The sequence below is a fragment of the Castor canadensis genome, chromosome 6 (genome assembly GCF_047511655.1).
Source record: "Castor canadensis chromosome 6, mCasCan1.hap1v2, whole genome shotgun sequence".
NCBI lineage: Eukaryota > Metazoa > Chordata > Mammalia > Rodentia > Castoridae > Castor > Castor canadensis.
Window position 1 is genome coordinate 149409723 of NC_133391.1, and position 20832 is coordinate 149430554.

Below are 20832 nucleotides of genomic sequence, written 5' to 3' on the forward strand. Positions count from 1 at the left end.
AACCATGGAACTGGGATGACTGTGAGGGGGGGCCTTCATGGTCCTTTCTACGACACTGGTCATATATTGATTTTGCCTCTCCGGGGACTTGGAAAGGGGCCACCCCCTCAAAGGCCAGGGTGTCAGTATTCAGAGGCTATCTTCAAACCTCTTCAACATGAATGAATAGTTTAAGGCACAGGGAGCAGGAAAGGGAGACCTCTTCCAATTAATAATAGATAAACCACAACAATGGAACTAGGGTCTTCAGCCTGGGAGGATTCCTCAAAAATTATTGGGGAGACCCCGCAGTCTTAAAGATCCTTAAGCTTCAGATTAAAGCAGCAAACATCTCTCTCCCAGTTAGTAAAGTTAACTCCTTGACCCCTGTGCACAGGGGAAAATTTTCCTCCCTCCCTCCTCAGATGGGACTGATTGCCCCCCCCCTTACACCCTGACACTCCTCTCATTAAAATGATAGCTTTGGCAAACAGCAGCCACCAGCTAGTACAAGCAGGCCCTGAACTAGGCAGAGACTGTTGGATTTGCCTGAGGGCTGGCCAAGTGTCATATGCCGGGGTGGAGCTGATTGGCATATCTGAGATACATGAGCTGGGCCTGGACAACTCTACCCAAAATGACAATACCTGTCTCACCGGCCCAGCTATCCAAATAACTGGAGAAACTAAATGCTTTTCTTTTTAGTACAAAAAGAATTGTACCAATCTGGTAAAAGGAGCCAAACCACCTAATGGGACTTACTTTGCCTGTCAGGGTGGGATTCACATCTGTTACCTGGGGCGGGGGGAGAGGGGCTTGTGCCCTGGTTTTCTTAGTCCCAGACCTGGACATACTTGCGGGGACTAAAGTTGCTCGATACCTAAACCAACAAGCTGATGGCCAGACCATTTCCGATGGGACCCCATCCTCCTCCCAGTACTTCTGGGAGTCGCCCTGGCAGGAGCAACGGCCACAGGAGCTACCGCTATTGGCCATCTGTCTGAACAAATCCATAAGGATTTAGGATTAGTACAACAGAGCATCGTCACCCTACAGAATCAGTGGGACTCACTGGCGGCCACAGTCTTACAGAACCGTAGAGGCTTAGACCTCATTACTGTGGAAAAAGGAGGAATTTGCATGTTTTTAGGGGAAGAATGTTGCTTCTATGCAAACCAGTCAGGGATAGTGAGAGAAAATACACGCCAATTACTAGAGAGGATCAAGGCAAGGGAAAGAAATCAGGAAACATTTGGAATACAGGACAGAAGAGCTGGGCCCCCTGGGTAGCCCCCCTGGCGGGCCCACTCACTGTGTTCCTTATGCTATGACTCTTAGGGCCTTGTGTGGTAAACCGCCTCACCAGGTTCATCAGCAACCAGATGAATGCTGTTAGATTGCAATTAGTGAGACAATATCAAAGACTGCCCCTAGATGACCCCCCCCCCCCGAAATGGTCATAAGGGATTATGAAGAGTAAGAGGAAGGAATGATAAAGAAACCCAGGGGAAAGATCTGAAGACAAGCTCTCTCCCATGGCTGGACCCTATTTTCACAGATGTGCTAGTGTGGTATGCTGTAACCTTGAGGTAGTATGAGAAGTTGTAACCTTGTGCTAGTGGAATATGTTGTAACCTCCTAGCAAGAGGCCACGTCTGCTTTTGTCCTTCCCGCTTGCTTGCTTCTGCATTCTGAGGCATAAAAACCCTGCAGCCTTGAGCTGTGAAGCCTGTGCCATTTTTGGAGAGATCCAAGGTGCTGGCCCACTAGCATAATAAATCTTCCTTTCCTCTAACCATCTGGGTTTGAGTCTTGTTCTCGCAGGTCTGACATTCTTCCCACAACACTATTTTAGCTAATTCTTCCACAGGAAGAATGAGTATTTTCTTAATGTTATATGGCTTTTTTGCCTTAAGCAATTTTAAAAAAATCTTCAAAACAGGCTCTTCTATATTCACTTTAGTAAACTTCTGGACAAGATTTTGTACTGCACAATTTTAAAAATCGCTTAAACATTTAAAACTATTTGCATTCATGTTGTGGATATTTAAATTTTAATTACAATAGGCTCATACATCAGTAAGTATTATCTCAATAATCTTTGCTTAGCACCAGGTTTTTCTTTAATGATAGTGGCTGTGAATTTGTACTTCACATAGATTCTTGATAACTCCATTTTATTTTTTGTCTGACATCTTGTCACTCTGAATAGATTGCCACTGTTTAACCTTACAATGTGGCCGAACACACACTGACAGCAAGTGTAACCCAGCCATTTTCTTACCGTTTGCTTATACCTCTTCTTCCTCCAAAAATTTCTTCAGTTTATCTGTCCATTTGGTAGAAATTAATCTAGTTAAAACAAAAGAATTTAAGCCATAAACCTACTTCACCAACTGAGCCTGCATAAACTCTGGTCCCTTGAAAGACATCAAAGTGAATTAACCAAATATGGGTTCTGTGTGGCTCCTTCCCCCTGCCCTCAGAATTTTACACAGGACAAGGGACCCTCTTTCTGCACAGATTGAGTAAGGATTCCAGTGTCAATCCATTCCTAAATTTTAGTCAAGGCTCAATTTCTTTCTTACTCCCTCTTGTCCTTTTTCCCTCCTTCTCTCCCTTTTCCCCTCTCTCTTGGTGGGTGGTACTGGGGTTTAAACTCAGGGCCTTGTGCTTGCTAGGCAGGCTCTCTACACTTGAGCCATTCCTCTAGCCTATTTTTCTCATTTTTAAAAATAAAAACCATACCATAGTCTGCTGCTAATTTTGCCCTTCCCCATGAATCTTCTGGGGCCCCCACCATTCTAAAGCACGAGCCATTTTTAGGTTGACAGCCATGTAAGTCCTCTTTGCCCATTCTGCTGGGTCAGACAAGGATTTTACAGGAATGGACTTACCACGTAATTTGACAGATTGTATTAGCATTGAACTTTTAAGGACACCCACTCCTCCACTCCTTCCCCCCACAGTAGTTCAGGTCTCCTTCAGGGACATTTGTGACCTACAGCTGTGATCCCAAAGGCCAACATTTTCACAATAAATCCCACTCCATTTAAACTGTCTAACCTTATATCCCATCTAAGGGACATGGCACTTCAGCCATGGAAATGGCTTTGCCTCTGTCTCCTTCCCCCCCACAAAGGGAAAAGGCTAAGTTTCAATCCAAGAGACAATGTAAACGATAGAACCATCCTTTCTTTGGGGAAGAAAGCCCTGAAGAGGTACCTGTGGAATGAATCAGCTACTAGACCATCCCTGCAAGCCTTGCACCCAAACCCCTGAAACTCAAAGACACAGAGAACCCAATACACCTTTGTGTATTGCTCTGTACATTTCAGTACTGTTATGCCAAGTCACCCAAAACCACAGTAATCCCAACTACGGAACATTTTAAATATAGTATAACTTAAACTCACATCCTCAAAATCTTTGGAGGAAGATCATGTTTCAAAGAAGAATCCCACAGAGAAATCTATTTGAAACCTACGTTTTATTTTATTTACCTTTTAGGGCCTCAAGCACGCCAGCCAAGTGCTCTACCACCAAACTATACCCACAGCTTATGTATTATTTTAAATTATACAAAGTGATATATATTTGGGTTCTTAAAACATCTGAATAGCAAAAAAATGGGAGCTTGAGTCTTTATTTCCATGCTTGGCAAACATGGGTAGGACCAGAGGTTCATTACCAACAGCTGAGCCAAGCAGTGTGGTTACCTGCAGAATTTCATAAATGACTAAGAAAGGCACAAGAGGTACACCAGGTGCCAAAGCTTGGAACTTAAAGACTTTAGCTTGGAATTCAAAAGTCTTTGAGGTAGAGAGAGCTTGAGAGTCACTTGAGGGCATCTGGGGCACAAAGCAAAGGAATATGAATGCTTCTAGTTTATTTAACACCTGGACATGAAAGATTAAGTAATACATTCCTAAAAATGGCCCAGGGTTGCACACAGGTAGAGGGGTACAAAGATAGACCAGTAATTCTTTAATCACACTAAGATGGTTTTCTCTTTATGGTTTACATTTATAGCAATTCCTAGAAGTGATACTAACCATTTAAAACTTGGGTTTTCTATCGTCCAGGGTGGAAGTCAGCTACCAGCAGTGGTTACACTGCCCCCTTTTGGCTCTGAGGTGGATACCAGAGGACAAAATGAAAGAGTTTCTCTGGCTATATCTCTTGAACCCCTCTAAATCATAGGAAGCCTCTCCTTTTATGCAATCTCTTCCTTCATAAAAACAAGCCCACTATAAAAGGCTGCTCTGGAAGTGGCTGTGGACACCAACATCGCCAGTTTTCTCAACAAACCCACCCTGCTGGCCAGCGTGTTAGAAGTTGCTGTTACTCACACTTTACTTAAACGACTTCTGATTCTGGAGGCTCCAGTTAGAAAAGCTGGGAGAGGATGAGTCCCTTCATCAGACTCGAGGGACTGAACACAGGTGGGTTTATGGGATCAGCTCTCCCTCTACTTGTGAGAATCAGGAGGGGGCTTTGGAGGGAGCCAGGCATCTCCTAGGGCAGCATGAGGGTATCGGTCAGCGGAGGGCATGGTGCCTGGTCACATTCTGCCTGCAGATGGCTCAGGTGTCGCCATTCTAGAGAGCTCTCTGAAGACTGAAACACACAATGAATTTAACTGAAACTCACTGTTCTCCATTTCAACCACAAGATGGCAGGCGACAGCGCTCAGAGCCTCTAAAGTCGTGCCCTGAAGGCAGTGATGCTGGGAGAAAGCTTCCAACTGTCATCGATTACTCTTTCCATGAAGGTGCTACAAGCTAACTCTTGTTAGGACAGAAGGTTCTAGATGTAATCCACATCCACTTATGGAACACGTAGAAAACTTGATTTTGCTATTTGTTTTGATTATAAACTATTTAAATAGTTCCTAATTTGATTAGTTACTATTTAGTGTTGAGGGAAGTTCTAGAATCTGAGACAAAAGGCATGAGCTCCAGTCCTTGCTCTTCTCTATGAAGATACTTGACCCGGAAACCATGTCCTGGGCCTCAGTTTCCTCCTTGGTACAATGGAAAGTAGGACTTGAGTGAACTCTGGGATTGCTTCCATAAACCAAGCCGTGAAAGGAAGTAGCCTGAGCAGAAAGGGAGCACTGCTTCCTGAGGGAATGGGGCTGATCCACATGGCGGGTTTTCCAGATAATTGAATTTTAAATGCTGAAACTTGCTTTCCTTTTAACCTTCTGTAATGGAAATCTTTCTAAAGTGTATTACACGCTTCTCTGGCTTCTTACACAGCATGCTGAGTATAATTTAACCTTTCATAATGTCTGTAGGTCATGGCGATGACCACCTTTTACTCTATATATAGTCCTCCACGGAGCATCAGGTGCCTCTGGGCATATTCAGGTAGGCAGGACCCTGGTGTTAAATGGCCCCAGAGACCACATTATAAAGCTATAATTGGCAATTCTTCCTCTCCCTGTCTCCTACCTACATCCCTACCTGCAGTTATTTCTCCAAGTAACACCTTCTTGAAGTCTCTTGACACTCGGCTTAAAATCTGCTGTAAGCCAGACAGAACTCAAGGTTGCCATGGGTAACCACAGTCTGAGCTTGTACCAATCCTAAATTTAATTTTGCACACAACTTGAAGGCAGTGGGGACTGTGCTGAAGGTTACTTCTGGCCAAGGCTGATAGATACTCTGCCTGTTCCTCACAGCGTGTTTTAATTAATTCCACCTTTTGTTACCAATTTGGAGCAATCCGTCCCTAGGACTAGATCTGGTTTACTTATAGAAAACTAGTGTAGGAACTAGTGGAGTGACTAGGGTTACAAAGTAGTCCTTGCAGGAGCTAATCTAAGAATCTTCTCGGTTCTCTCTGCACTGAACAGTAGCTAGAACATTCCAGAAAATCCCATCTTCCCCACAGTGGAGTGATGGTACTCACAAGCGGAAACTTCTGTGTGTTATCTGTTGTGCCTACAAGATGGGGGATGTGGTATCAAACATGACCAGTAACCCCACCTCTCCCAGAAAGTTCTTTGGATGTTCACACCGGGATGAAGCTGTCACCACGCAAAGGAATGAGGGCTTCCCAGAATTCTTTGGGAGCCTAGGAGCAAACAGTAGACCTCAGGAGGCCCAGCCAGTGAGAGGTGGGAACAGGGTCTGTAATCTAGGGGCAGTCATAGGTTTAGTTCCATACTGGTTCTTGCTGAAGGAAGGCTGTCAACCCCACCCACAGCTATGAATTTTCTTCCCTTCCTTCATCTTCAGAGATGAGCATTCCAAATTGATCCTATAGTGATTCTGAAATGAGAACCATGACCTTATCTTACACAGTTTGAACCTGCTCCTCCCACTTTACACATCTCAAAGTGTCCTCATCCAAAAACATAGGTGGTGCTCAGAATTTTCCAGAGGACTTATGTCAGGAAGAAAATTACCTGAAAATGAACTTGACATAAGACAACAGGGTCAAAGCATCACCTGTGTTAGCTTCCTAAAGTTGCCATAACAAAGTGCCACACATGGAGTCACTTAAGTAACAGAAATACATCATCTCACAGCTCTAGAGGACAGACATCCAAGATCAGGATCTCAGATGGGACAGGTTCTCCTGGTGCTAGGGAAGCATCTGTTCCAGGTCTCTTTCTTAGCTCCAGTAATTCTTTGACTGGTGGCAACATAAATCCAGTCTTCACATGGTATTCTCCCTGTGTGTCCAAATTTGCCTTTTATAAGAACACCAGTCATATTTCATTAGCCTCTACACTCCAGTATGACCTCATCTTAACTAATCACAACTGTAATATCCCTACTTCCAAATAAGGTCATGGTCTGAAGTACTGGGGGGGGCTTAGGACTTCAACATATGAATTTTGGGTACACAATTCAACCTGTAATATCATCTAAGACAGTTTAAATTCAAAATCAAACTCAAGATAGGGAACTAAGCAGACTGTCCATGAGAGCATCTCATATTGTGTATGATTCATCATGTCAGTAGGTCGGACAGAAGTTGGTGTGTTGACCTCTGAAATCTGTTGCTTACAAATAAGGGTGAATAGGCAATCACCAACCAAGAAGGCTGTTGGCTGAGGAGAAGAGAGGCACAGAAGGGCTCAGAAGAGCCCCACTCCTATTCCCCACTCTTTAGCGTAAACTCTACATGGGTAGGTGGAAACAGTTAGTTACAGTGAGTAAAACAGGAATCCCTTGAGGACATTCAGAACACTTTAAATTCCCCATATATTCAGCCCTCCATATCTGTGTGCTCTGCATCTGAGGAGTCAACCAACTGTGGTTTAAAATACTAAAAGAGGAGCCAGGTGTGGTGGCACACTTCTCTAATTCCAACACCCTGAAGGCAGCAGCAGAAGGAATATTAGCAAGACCTTGTCTCAAGACAAGACAAAACAAACAAAAAAACTAAAAAAAATTGCATTAGCACTAAACATATATACTTTTTTCTTGTCATTATTTTCCTAAAAATACAGTATAACAACTATTTATATAACATTTACACTATGTTAGGTTTTATAGATAATAAAGAGATGATTTTAAACATATAGAAGAATGTGCATAGTTTGTATTCAAATGTTATGCTGTTTTGTATAAAGAACTTGAACATTCTTGGATTTTGGTATCTATGGGGGTCCTGAATATCAAGGAACAACTGTGCCTAAATTCTAAAGTGCTTGTAGCCCCAAAGCTCCACTAGATGTAAGTTCATCATAGGTATTCTGCTATGGTTTGGTTGTAGTCTGCCCACAAGGGCTCATGTGTGGAAGCCTTGGTCCCTAGTGTGGCAATATTGGGAGGTGGTATGGACTGATAAAGAGGTAGGGCCTAGTGGAGGTCCTTAGGTCAATTGGGAACATGCCCTCAAAAGATATTGTGGGATGCCAGTCTCTCTCTCTCTCTCTCTCTCTCTCTCTCTCTCTTCTCTGTGTGTGTGCATCTTTCTAATTGTTGACAGGTTTTCTCTCTCACACACATGTTCCTATCAATATACCATCCACGGTTAGGCCCTGAACCGATGGGACTGTCTAATCTTGGACTTTCAGAACTGTGAACTAAATAAAGTCTTTTCTTTATAAGTAGCCTCCCTCAGGTATCTCATTAGTCATGAAAAATGGACTAATCCAGATTCAATATAAAATCAAATTTCCTTTTATAAGATGATACAGGGGGCATCTGTTTTCCTTGTCAGTTTGGGTAGGTAGAAACCTTACTGGTTTGTTCTAGTCATTTTCTTCCCTGGTGTCTGTGGTTATGCTGAGGAGGTATTTTGTGCAGCTGTAAACCATCCATGAAATTATGTACCAAACCACAAGGCAACAAAGTATAGCTCAGTGGTTAGGGACACAGACTGTGCTGAATGGACTCAGGTTCACATCTGGTTCTACCTTACTTGGGTGGCCTTGGGCAAGTTATTTGCAGCCAAGGTCTCTCATCTAAGCTTTCTCTATAGAGATGTGGTAGGTATTAAATGAAATACTGGCTGGCAGATATACACTGGGGTAGGCACTGATCAATCGATGGCATTTCTTGTAATTATTCAAGAGAGCTAGGTAGAGAACTTTGAAATATCAAGTGAGTCTCTTTCTCTTCTGCCTTGTTAAGTTCTCAATGTTAAGAGCCATTGGGAGTCCAGGCCTCCAGGTGCTCAGGAGAGGGGTAACCCAGCAGGCTCGGGGCATTCAGCCTATATACATTCCAAAGAAAGGACTGCCTCTTGACCAGCCCTGGGAGGTAACATCTAAGCCCTTGGAATATCCCAAAGAGTGTCTCTGTAAACATGCGGACATTTAGCTATGCCAGATAGTTTATGCTAAGCATGTGGTTTGTGGTAGGGGCTTTGGGTCACATGACATCAGCTTGACCTCTGGAGGGTCTGAAGACTGAGTAAGGTCATCTACATCAGCCCTTTTATGACCTATAAAAATGCTGATGCTCAGCCTTGAGTGAGCACCCCTGGTCAGCAATGCTCTATGAGCTATCACACCCCATGCGGGGAGATCAGAGCACCATCTTTACAACGCCCATGGGAGACAACTGGAAGATGCCGAGCAGTCACTCCTGGACTCCATTCTGCACCTCCTGTCTTCACTGGATTCAATTTCTCTCTTTTTATTGCACTGAACTGCAACTATGACAGCTTTTCCAAAATTTGTGTGCTTCCAGTGAGTCACAGAAACTGAGGGTGGTCTTGGGAAACCAGAACTGTCCAGTCCTAACTTATTACTTTTGTGGGTAACCATGTGAATAGCAAATACAGATAAACTCAAGAACATTTAAAAAGCATTCAGACAAGAGACAAGAGGATCTGCAAGGATGGGGCTTCTGGACTTTGACTCTGGTGAGAGCCTTGTGGATGTTGTCACTAAGGTAATAAGTGACAGGAGGATGGAAACACACAGAACCCCACCTTTGGTGTTCAATTGCAGGTGAGATGCTGGGTTCAATGAGTGAGACAGGTTAACACAATGTGGCAGTTCTCATACTCTTGTTTTGTGTACTGTTTTCTTTCTACCCCAAGATTCAGGGAAAAAGGAAATACTGTGAGTCTAAGTACTTTGTGAATGAATGAAGCAAAAAAGAAAAAATAAACATCGTGAAATTTCAACTCAACATATTTTCCCCTGAGAGGACAAAGGCCGTTGGCTTCTTATCATCAGGACCCGTAACTCTGCGGCTGCAGACCCCAGGGGTCCTGTGCCAGCTGCTACTCCCTTGCTTACCTGGCACCACTGACATCGACTCCGACCATGAGCTGCCCATTCAGGGACAGGATCTCATCCCGCAGCCGAACCTTCCCACTCTTCCCTGCTGGGCTGTTCTTCCTCAGCTCTGTCACCCAGATGCAGCCCACGTCCAGCACAGGGCCCTGATGGGTTTTCCTCTTCTTGCCTCCTCTGCGCTTTTCACCATAGTCCCCGAAAACAGGGATGTTCCCAAAACTGAGGCCCACAGTCTCTGTGTCCCCCAGCTGCTTGGTGAGGTACACAGTACAGATCTCCATTTCTGGGGGGCTGTGATCAGGTGGGACTGTACTCTCATCCACAGCCAAGTTCAGCTGGATATACTCCTGCAGCTTCTGGATGGCTGCATGGCAGAGCCGCTGCTCCGGCCCATCCCCGCCCTCTCGCAGGCTGTTCTGCAGCCATTGGTAGAGGAGGGGCAGGTGCAGCACAGCATTGTCCTGGGTGATGGGCATGGTGCTCACTCCTGGACACCAGCATCATGAGAGGTCCTGTTCCTGGAGGCTGGCCCCCGCAGAGACCCACGTCCCTTGGGAACCCTGGCTGTCATCAGCTTTGCCTGTGTTCATGTTTGAGCTGGCAGTGTGGCACCTGGGGATGCCTCCTTGAGACTGGGCTGTTTGCCTTGGCAAGAGGAGGACAGGACACAATTAAACAGCAGTGGACCAATGGCTCTGGAGTGCTCAACAAGAGAAGGGAGGAAGAATCTGACAAGTCTTTGCTTGGTTCATTTCACAGCAGGCCCATGCAAATGACATGGAAATCAGGTATTTGTCCAGCAGCTGCAGCCTGTCCTTTCCTGGGCTCATTCACACCTGGGAGAGAAAAAGGAAAAAACAAAAACTTCCAGTCACAACAGAGAGCCTTCTAAGCAAAACACACACATGGCCTTCTGTAGTCCAGAAGGATGATGTTTGCTTTTCAGACACAAGCACAAACCAGAAACCTAATGCCTCTCCCTGTTCTCCAGTGTGGATCCCTCTACACTAAACTCACAGCCATACACTCACACACAAATACACACTTCCCTCCCTTAGACAGAAGCCTCGGGGACACTGGCCTTTTCTAGGAAGTTTCCCTGATCAGCAGAGAAGTGAGATCCCATTTGGCGGGATAGTCACATCCAACCAGGACGCCATGTGAGAAGAGCCCTTGGAAGATTATCCAGAGGTTCTGGACCAATTTTTACCCCTTGTGAGCAATGTCACCTCTACTGAGAATGCATATATTGGCTGAAAAGGAATCCAAGGGAGGTGGTAGATTCCAACACCATATCAACAAATTATCTCAGCAACAGAAGCATTTATTTGGAATGCTAAGGCTGTCAGCTCTAAGCTACTCAAAATTAATTGAAATTATCATGGCTATTTGTTGAGATGGGGATCTAATTGGAGAATTATCCATGGTAGACAAAAGTGGGCCTGGCTGTTGCAATGGGCCACAGATTCTGCTCACTGATGAAATGGATTGATCTCAGAAGGGGAAGCATTTAGATCTTTGCACAGGTTGGTCATGAAGGGATGTCAATGTCTGTAACTGTTTCTGCAGATGTCTAGCCTTTATCTTCTGATGGTCAACATTTTGCTCATTAGCATGTTTCATTGGATGTTTTCGAAGAACCACACTTTTCATAGTACAGGTTGAGTATACGTTATATGTGAAATGCTTGAGACCAGAAAGGTATTGGATTTCAAATGGTTTTGGATTTTGAAATATTTGCATATACATAATGAGTTATTTTGGGTGTGGGACTCAAGTCTAACCATGAAATTCATTCATGTTACCTATATGCCTCCTATACATAGTATGATGGGAACTAGGCAATATCTTTTTAATAATTTTGACATGAAACAAAGTTTCATGATATGTAATTTTCCACTTGTGGCATCATGCTCAAAAAGTTTCCAATTTTGTATCACTTTAGCTGTTAGATTTTTGAATAAGAGATGCTAAACCTGTATTGCAAAATGGTCCAACTTTTCTTACGTATGCCCTGAGTCATCTTAAATCATTGTGAGTAGACGAGGATGTCTCTATTCCCCTTGTTTATAGAAAATTCCAGGAGACAGATTGCACAGAATAAGAGATTGGAAGAATTACTGGAAAATTCTTAATTATAGATATGGAATCAAAAGATTAGGCATGGTGGCACATGCCTATAATCCCAGCACTCGGCCGAAGCAGGAAAATCTAGAGATCAACCTGGACTACATTGGAAAATCCCATCTCAAAAAAAAAAAAAAGTTATCTAGCCATGAACTTCTAAGAGTCTTTCATGGCACCCCTGAACTTGCAACATTTTTTCCTCTTGTGAAAACTGCTTCCCCACCCTCACAAGTCAAGGTCAGAGGGTGGGCTCCCAGCAGCTCTACGTTATTGTTTGACCTCACCCCTGAGCCTAAATTGATTGGATTACAGATGGACAACTGATCCAAGCTGAGACAATCAGCTTTTGACTTGTAAAGAGTAGAAAATCATTCAAGGTAATCTATGTTCATTTAAAGATTTACTTAGTTTTTGTTTTCTTTATCTTTTTGTTTATTTATTGTTTTATTGTGCTGGGGGGGGTACATTGTGATTTTTACAAAAGTTCTTACAATGTATCAAATATATCATACTTGAATTCACCCCCTCTATCATTCTCCTTTATCTCCCTTCCCCCATTCCTGGAATAGTTTCAACAGGTCTCATTTTCCATTTATGTACATGTGTCTACAGTATTTGTACCACATACATCCTCCTGCACCCTTTCGCTACATACTCTTCCCCCCACTGGTACCAACACCCCCCAGACAGGACATGTTCTGCCCTTCTGTTCTGCGATTTTATAAAAGAAAAATAAAATGACATGTTTGTTTAAGTTAGCTATACAAAGAGTTTCCTTGTGACATTTCCACGTATGTATGTATTATAACCCTCCATTTTCCTCCTTTCTACCTTAGTCCCCTTCTTATGGTGGTTTCAACAGGTTTGAAAATTCTATACTCATTCTTGTATAGAGAGTACATCAACCATATTCACCTTCCTAACTTCCTTCTTTTATCCTCCCTCTCTCGTACGTGACCCCCCCTTAATGTGACTTGTTTTTTTTATCTCTTTTGTGACCGCCCTTAATGTGACCTGTTTTTTTTATCTCTTTTGTTTCTTTTAGGTAGTTAATTTTTTAATGGAATTTATTACGTTCTTTCAGATCAAGGGGATGGGAGCAGCAATGCAGCCCCCCAGGGATGGCTGAAACTAAGGTAGGAGTGCTGTGGGAGAAGCCAGCACCTTCTCTCCCAGTCTGCACCTCTGCGCTCTAGTGAGCAACTCTATTTCATGGCCAGATGACTTTGCCACACGGCAGTCAGAATATTACCACCTGAAGCTCCACGTCTAAAAGTGATCATTTTGCTACCTGAGACAAACCAGGACCATTTCTCTCAGTGTCCTAGAACTCAGTTCTCAAGGAAGAGCTCTGTCTTAGTTTTGATGAGATGCTCAGCTCTGGACCAATGGACATGGTCTGGGTTGGGATATGAAGTTAGCTGCCAGTAGTCTTGTTGAGTCTGTTAAGATGGTTAGCCTAGACTTATTATGCACTAATTTCCATTTATTCTAAGGTGGTTTTGGGGGGCTCTGGGGATTGAGCCCAGGGCCTTGCATCTCCTAAGCATGACTTTACCACTGAGCAAGGCCTGCAGCCTCTAATTTCCATTTCTTTATGCTCCTTTCCCTCATACTATGAATTCCTGTGGGGTAAGGAATTTGCTTTATTGATGGTTTGTGCTTAGTGCTAAGTTTAAGGCCTGGTTCTTAATAGAGGTCAATAAATATTTGCTGACTGAATACAAGTTGACACTAGGAAAAAAATTCCCCACTACTCTTAAATTTGGTTTTCCTCAATCAGATTTATTAAAAAACCATCTCCTTTTTTCTTTCTTTTTTTTTTCAGGGGGAGATGGTACTGGGGTTTCAATTCAGGGTTTTGCGCTTGCTATGTAGGCACTCTATCACTTGAGTTACGCTTCCAGCTGTTTTTGTCTTGTTATTTTGGAGATAGGATCTAAGTTTTGTGCAGGCCAACCTGAACCAAGATCGTCTTATTTTATTCTTCGCACCATATTCTTCGCTGGGATGATAGGCACATGTCACCATGTCCAGCTTTTTGCCTTTGAGATGGAGTCTCATTTACTCCTCCTCAGGCTGGCCTGGAACTATGATCCTCCTGATCTCAGCCTCCCATATAGCTTGGGATGACAGGCATGCCCCACCACACCCAGCTATTGGTTAAATGGGGTCTTGCAAATTTTTTGTACAGGCTGGGCTCAAACAGCCATCCCAAAGATTACAGGTGTGAGCCATAGCTGTCCAGCTTTTAAAGAGCATCTTGCCATGATATTGCTCTGCTTTTATATGTACGGAGTCATCTGAAATTCCACTAACATCTTGAGTCACAAGTCATTAACATCTTAATTTAAAGGATCTTTAAAACTGACGTAGGAAGCGTAGCAATGAATAAGACATTGTAACTGTGTTTGAGGACATCTCTGTTGAGACTAACTTTAGAGATCATTTAGCTTAACTTTCTCACTTTCCATATGTGGAAAAGGAGAATCATAAAGGTTGTTTGGTCTGACAGCAAATGTTTTTACTTATTCCTAAGATTTTAATAACACCTTTAAGTAACACCTTTTCAGTGAAAGGTGTTACTTCTTTTGGCCAAAGAAGACATTCATTGTTTGTACATATGCAGATTATCTTTCTCTGATCTTGCATTTCTTCTTAATAGCCAGGTGATTATGTAGATGATGTTTGCACTAAGCTTTTGATTTGTCTGGAATCAATTAATTGGTGACACTCAAGTTCTTTGGAAGCTCAAAGCATACTATATTGGAAATCTCTTTTTGGTGGCTGAGTAATAAGGTTTTTATTATTGACATGTTTTCTGACACCTCTCCCATTTGTTAAGAGTTCTTGTTAAGTCACTTCCTAAGAAGCCTAGAGAAGGTTTTCCACCTTAGATGGCAAGGTTATTATATTGACTTCTCTGGAAGGATGTGAAGTTTACAGAAGAGAGTGAAAGGGATCATTTTTTCTATGTTTTTGAAGAACGGAGCTTAAGAATTTTCTTTGATGGAGAAGTCCAGTTGGCAATGGCATTCAGTTATTATTGCCAGGCACTGGGCAGAGGGCTTAAGACTCTGGCTCTGTTAGAGACAAACCTGCCTTGGCTGGCTGCAATGGCAGGCGATGGCATCACATGATAAGCAAAGGTGGGCTCACATCTTCTTACCCAGAATCCTGGAAAGTGTTTCTTTTGAGGAGCTAGTTTGGGGTCTGGCCTATTTCAATAGTTCAGCAAAGGGAAAAGAGAAAGAAGATTCATGAATCCCTCTAAATTTACATAAGACATAGGGAAGCAATGGCCAAGCTAGGGGATAGCGTTGCCCTGAGGCGGAGGTAAATCTCTCCAGGTGTTGACTGGCTGTTTCTTCCTTTGGGAGCACTACCAAAGCTCATTTCTGGAATGGAAAGCTCCCGGCATGTACAGTTAGACTGATCAAGGCAAAGGAACGTACATCTTAACTTCTAGGAATGTAAGCTCTTATATATGTCCAGAATCCCTCTGTAACTTTCCAAGGGGTCTTTTCACAAGGGCTCCTGGTTGGATGTGAGTTTGACAGAATATTGATGGGGGTTGGCCTGGCCTGGTAACTTCTACATTAGTATGCTGTCTGCCTGCTTCTACCAGTCTCACCCTCTTAAATAGTTCCTGCCTTGCCAAGATCTGTACTCAGCCTGGTGATTGACCCCTGCTCCACAGCCCCTAATGGATTCCTATGACAAACACATAGCTATGCAGAAGCTTGTGACTGTCCATCCAATGGCCATCCTCTCTTCCTTTGATTTGTGGGAGTGCCAATGCATTCAGCTAAAATACAGTCTCTCCTGCAGGTATGGCCGTAACTCTGGCCAATGTTGAAAGTGGAAATTGTTGGTGGGGCTGACGCTAGAATTCCTTAGAGACAGAAGCAGAAACAAAGGGGAAAATACACTCCCATGTTGTGTCATCTGGCTTTTTTCCACATTCAGCGAATTAGCTGATTTAAATCTCAAATAAATACAGAATTTGGTACCTAGAAGTGGAAGAACTAAAAGTAACAGAAGCTAAAATATGGGAGTGGTAATGCAAGAGAGTCCAGGGGATATGTGTCAAGGACTTGGAGATTGCAGACTGGAAGTGGTGACCTTAATCATGTAATGTGAAGTATTTGTACAAATTGTCAATACTGTACCTCGGAAAGTCACTTAGGTGTTGACTGAGGTTATGGAGTTAGGGAAAATGGCAGGAAAATATTATTGGTAGATGTTTGTTACTCACAGAAAAATCTAGAGCACTTCCATTCCATATATAGGTAATCAGAGGAGAGAACTATCAGTTTGCTAAGGAAAGTGATTGGCCCGAGAAACCTGCAATATGGCTCCCTGCAGCTTTGAGGGGGCAAGTTGGGCCTTGCTAGCCAGAGATTGTAAATCTGCTGGCAAAAAAATGCAATTAGCCATCAGAAGTCATTGTTTCAACTCTCCCCAGCACCATACGTTAAGTAGCATGGGTTAAATTATCACTTAGGAAGATGCGCACTGTGCATAAGTTAGAAATTAAAGGATACAAATAAACAGAATTGACTAGAAACACAGAACAGGCACCTACTGGTCTTGTGAGGGAAATGTTTTTTCCCAGACACCCCAAACCTGATTTGAGCCTGGGATGCTTCACTTCTGCAGCAACCTCGAAACTTCCTCCAAAACTCACACTAACAAGTAGACTTGGAAATGTTTTTAGTTCTGAGAAAGGGTGATTTCTCCATGTCCATGAAAGAAGGGGCCATGGACGACAAGATAGGAGGAATGGTCTCTATACAGAGGCAAGGCCACAGATGAGGACTCCTTCCACAGAGCCCTGAGCAGCCATCTGCGTTGGCCCTCTTCTTGCCTGGGGGGAGAAGGGTTTGGTCATTGCCCCATGGTGGCTGTGTGCCGTTTTCTATCCCTTCTGTTATAAATTTAAGTTTTCCTTCCTTCCTTCCTTCTTTCTTCCCTCCCTCTCTTTCTCTCTCCCTCTTTTTTTTTTTTTCCTGTTAAGGGTTGGAACCTAGGGCCTTGCATATGTTAGGCAAGTACTCTTTCACTAAGCTACACTTCCAATCCTTTAAATGGAAATGTTTAGGGTAGTCGTTCTATACCTTCCCCAAGGTTGGTATGTCCAGTGTGGTGGGCTTACTGCAGGGAGTTGATTCTAGAAGTAATGGAGAGAACCCATTACTTCCCACTCCACCAGACACTAGGGTTCTGATCTGGATGTGCCAACTGGATGAGCTTGGGTGCATGTCCCTTGGGGATTGGACCTTTATACCATGCTTAGAAGGAAGGGTATGTCTGAGTAACCCAAGAAGAGGACTGTGGCAGAGAATGCTACTTGCCTATACTCTATTCCTTCTCCCCTTTTCCCATCAGAAACCCACTGTAGGTTTCTGAAGGGCTGAAGGCGTGGCTCAAGTGATAAAGTGCCTGCCTAGCAAGCATGAGGCCCTGAGTTCAAGCCCCAGTCCCACCAAAAAGAAAAAAAAAGAAAAGTAAAGAAACCCCACTATGTATGAGAAGAAAATACCTAGCCAAAAAACTGTTTCTTAGTACCCTTTCAAAGAGGGATGACCATAAGACACAATCTTAGCCTATAAAGTTGGAGGGCTTCCAGGAAGGCTCCTTCAAATGTGGGCTCTTTTTTCCCTTTTTCTTATTTAAAATGTATACGTGATGAAACTTTGGCACTCATGTTGTGACCCTCCCTGAGGCAAAGACCTGGCACCTTTGAACGCTGTACAACCTAAACATTCTGCTCCATACTTCTTACTACATGACAGAAAAACAGGTCTCTACTTTGCTTAAGCCTTATTAACTAGACATTCTGTTCAGCTGAAGAAAATCCTTCAGGAATCCATTGCTTTCATTCACTCCTGACTCTCAGATTCAAGACCCAGAATATAATCCTGAGTCTATCAATGTCAGCCTTGCTATTTTGTCAATCAGCAGTTATTGAGTTACTGTCTTGATTTGAGGGCGAGAGGGAGGGAGGGAGGGAGGGATGGAGGGAGGGGGAGAGAGAGAGAGATACAGGGCATGTCTCTGCTCCTTAAAAGGGCTGAAAGAACACATGAATTCTTCCATGTTCAAGGGTTGCACTTTTGAGTAATACTGGGTGTTAGAAACAAGCCTATAACTGATTGAGAAACACTGCAAATACAATTATCAAGTCTTCCTTAGGTCGGCTTGTTTCAGAGGAGCAAAGGACTGGCTGATTTTTACATATCTACTTCTAGAGCTCAGATATGCCAGTTGGAGACTGGCTGAAGGGCTATGCACATGTGACAGAACAATTATTTGATCTAGTCCTGATCTCAGGCAACAAGGGTTGATCTTACCAGACACTGCTAGGCTAAGGAAGAAGAGACAACAGTTAGCAGAGGCTGAGCTGCGCTGGAGAAAAAGACTACAATAAACAGCACAGCCAAGTGTGCTAAGGGCCATGGATGGTGCACTTGGGGGCACATAATGGGTTGTGGAAGCAGGGTTTTGCAGGTCTATGCTGGGGGTCCAGGGGATGAGAGAGGTGCTCTATGTAAATTACAGAAGGTAAGGACTAGTGGGGAACTCAGGGATTACCTCGTCTAGCCCCCCATTTTACACATGAGAAAAATGCCCCTCAAGACAGGCCCAAGTTCCTTCAGCTTGTGGTTCTGATAGCCCTTGAAGAATAGGAAAAAGAAAAAGAATAAAATGAAAAAGAACAACCTGGCAGCTATTGTAAGACTGTAATACTTAAAGACATTGTGTATCCTAAAACATGGTCTACTTGTCCAAATAACCAAAAGTGGGAATGAGTAGAAATCGAAGTAGGCTCAGAAATGCTTTCTTTCAATTACAGTTAAGTGTGAGAAAATAGGTGGGAACCAGAAAATCAAAATGAATATTAGGAATGATTTCTGTTCTTTGACTACTTATAAAATATATTTGCTGTGGCTTGAAATATGGTAACAAGTTTGTGAGTTTACAGTTCAAGACTGTGTACTCAGAATGTCAGACTTTGGCCATTTGTGGACCAACGACACTTCTGGAACTTAACTATGTCAGTTGTCAAAAGTGTAATGACAGGGGACAGAAGACACACATGAGGTCAGGTGGACATCTCTACAGTGACAACTCCACACTTTGAGACAACAGTTGTTCTCTACTGGATGTAAACTGACTGAGAACAGAGACAGCTTTTGAGTTAAGAGCCAGACAATGGTGACTGCCCATGACTCTCAGAAAACCCTGTCCCCATTGTTATAGACTGGGCAGCTGTAACAGCCACCAACCTATCATCCACAGCCCTCCAGATCAACATACAGTATCGTTAATGAGTTATTCAATTACAACATCGTTAATGAGTTATTCGATTACAGCATCGTTAATGAGTTATTCAATTACACTAGAGTGAGTTTGATTTTTTTTAAAGGATAGTTATTTTATAAATCCTTTTAGAACAACTGTGCTGTTTAGATGCTTCTGGTGTTTAGACTTTTGGGTTCGTAATCTACTTATTGTATTTAAATTCCCAGCATGTAACTGCACAGGATCTGACTTCATCATTAATTAACAATAACTCAAATATTTATAATAGCCAGCAATGCTCTCTGCTATTAACTAGCTTGGGTCCCCAGGCAAGTCTTTTGAAATCATTGAGCCTCAGTTTCCTTATCAGCCAAATGAGGTGGTTTTATGAAGTTTCTTTCCATCCCCGGCACTGGAGCTGAGTTAGCAAGTCAGGAATGGAGTTGCGAGCCTCATTAAAAGGCATATTCATAACACATGGAAGTTTTAGACTGCAGAGGAGATGGGCCAAATTGCTTTATCAGGCTTTGAGAATCTGCCAAGACAAAGGGAGGAGGGGGCCCCAGGGGTGGTTTTACATTCATGTGCCTACAACCCCAGCCCAGCTCTTCCAGAAGACAAGAAGAAATAAATCCAGCTAAATAAAAGCTTTTTGGAGCAGCAGAAAGAACCAACATTTCAAGAAGTGGAGGAACTTGCCTTGGGGGTGGGGTACACAGGAAATCCGTGTTTCCACTGAGACCTCACAGATTCCAACTTGGCATGGGCCTAAGCAGTGTGTAGACTGGCCTACGCTGGCCTATACCCCTCCTCTCCTCTCCTCTCCCCAGACCCACTTGCAGGACTCAAGGCCGGAAGGCCTGGTGCAGGGAGAATCCTCAGAGGAAAGAAAAAGATCACAGAGCACAAAGGTTCCGCCTTGTGCCTCTCTGGGAAGCTCCCCTCCTTTCCCAGACCTTCCTGTGGGAAAGGCCTCAGACAATGAGAAGGCAAGTCAAAGTCCATGGGAGTGAGAGCAAAAAGAATCCTCATTTGACCTCTTCAGGCCATGAACTCAGAATGAAGAAGGAAAGATGGTGAAGGAATCTTTACAGACAGGCAAAGCACACTAGCCCTGACTCAGTGGTCTCCACGGCTATGCCTGTGTCCTCCCAGCTTTTATTAGGAATACGAGAGAAATGAAGTAGAGAGAAAGCAAGAAGACAAGAGATGGCATGAACAGAGAAGAGTGAGGCTGAAACCATCCAAGCAGGTTCCACTCTGGGAACTCCCACAGTGACCTTCAGGTCTGGGGAAGTGAGGAAGTTGATTACTGAAGAAGAAGAACCTGTAGTTGCAAGGCTAGACATGGTGGTACACGCCTGTAATCCCAGCTACTTGGGAGATAGAGATAGGAAGATCAGGGTCCTACATCAACCCTGGCAAAAGCATGAGATCCCATCTGAAAAACAATCTAAAAGCAAAAGGAGTAGGAGTATGACTCAAGTGTTACCTATCAAGTGTTAGGCCCTAGAACCACAAAATAAGTAAGTAAAAATAAAAAGATCCTGAGTTGCAGTGGTGTGTACACAGTTAAAAGGCATGGCTGGACAGTTAAAAGCCATGGGCAGACCAGGGTGACTACAAGGTGAGCTTAATCTTGGTGATTTTCCCATCATTTATGTTTTCAGGATCCTGGACTTAGAATCCTGGATTCTGTG

At 43.5% G+C, this 20832-nt stretch overlaps 1 protein-coding gene across 8 annotated transcripts in view; it reads right to left on the bottom strand.

Annotated features, from left to right (window-relative positions):
- Positions 1–20832, bottom strand: part of Pdzd2 (PDZ domain containing 2) — a 374613-nt gene that overhangs the window by 231458 nt on the left and 122323 nt on the right. For all 8 annotated transcript variants that reach the window (XM_074077656.1, XM_074077663.1, XM_074077662.1 and 5 more), the window contains one exon: positions 9698–10533. In XM_074077656.1, the coding sequence (XP_073933757.1) occupies positions 9698–10173 (476 nt within the window). In that variant the 5' untranslated portion in view covers positions 10174–10533. The remainder of the gene's footprint in view (positions 1–9697; positions 10534–20832) is intronic.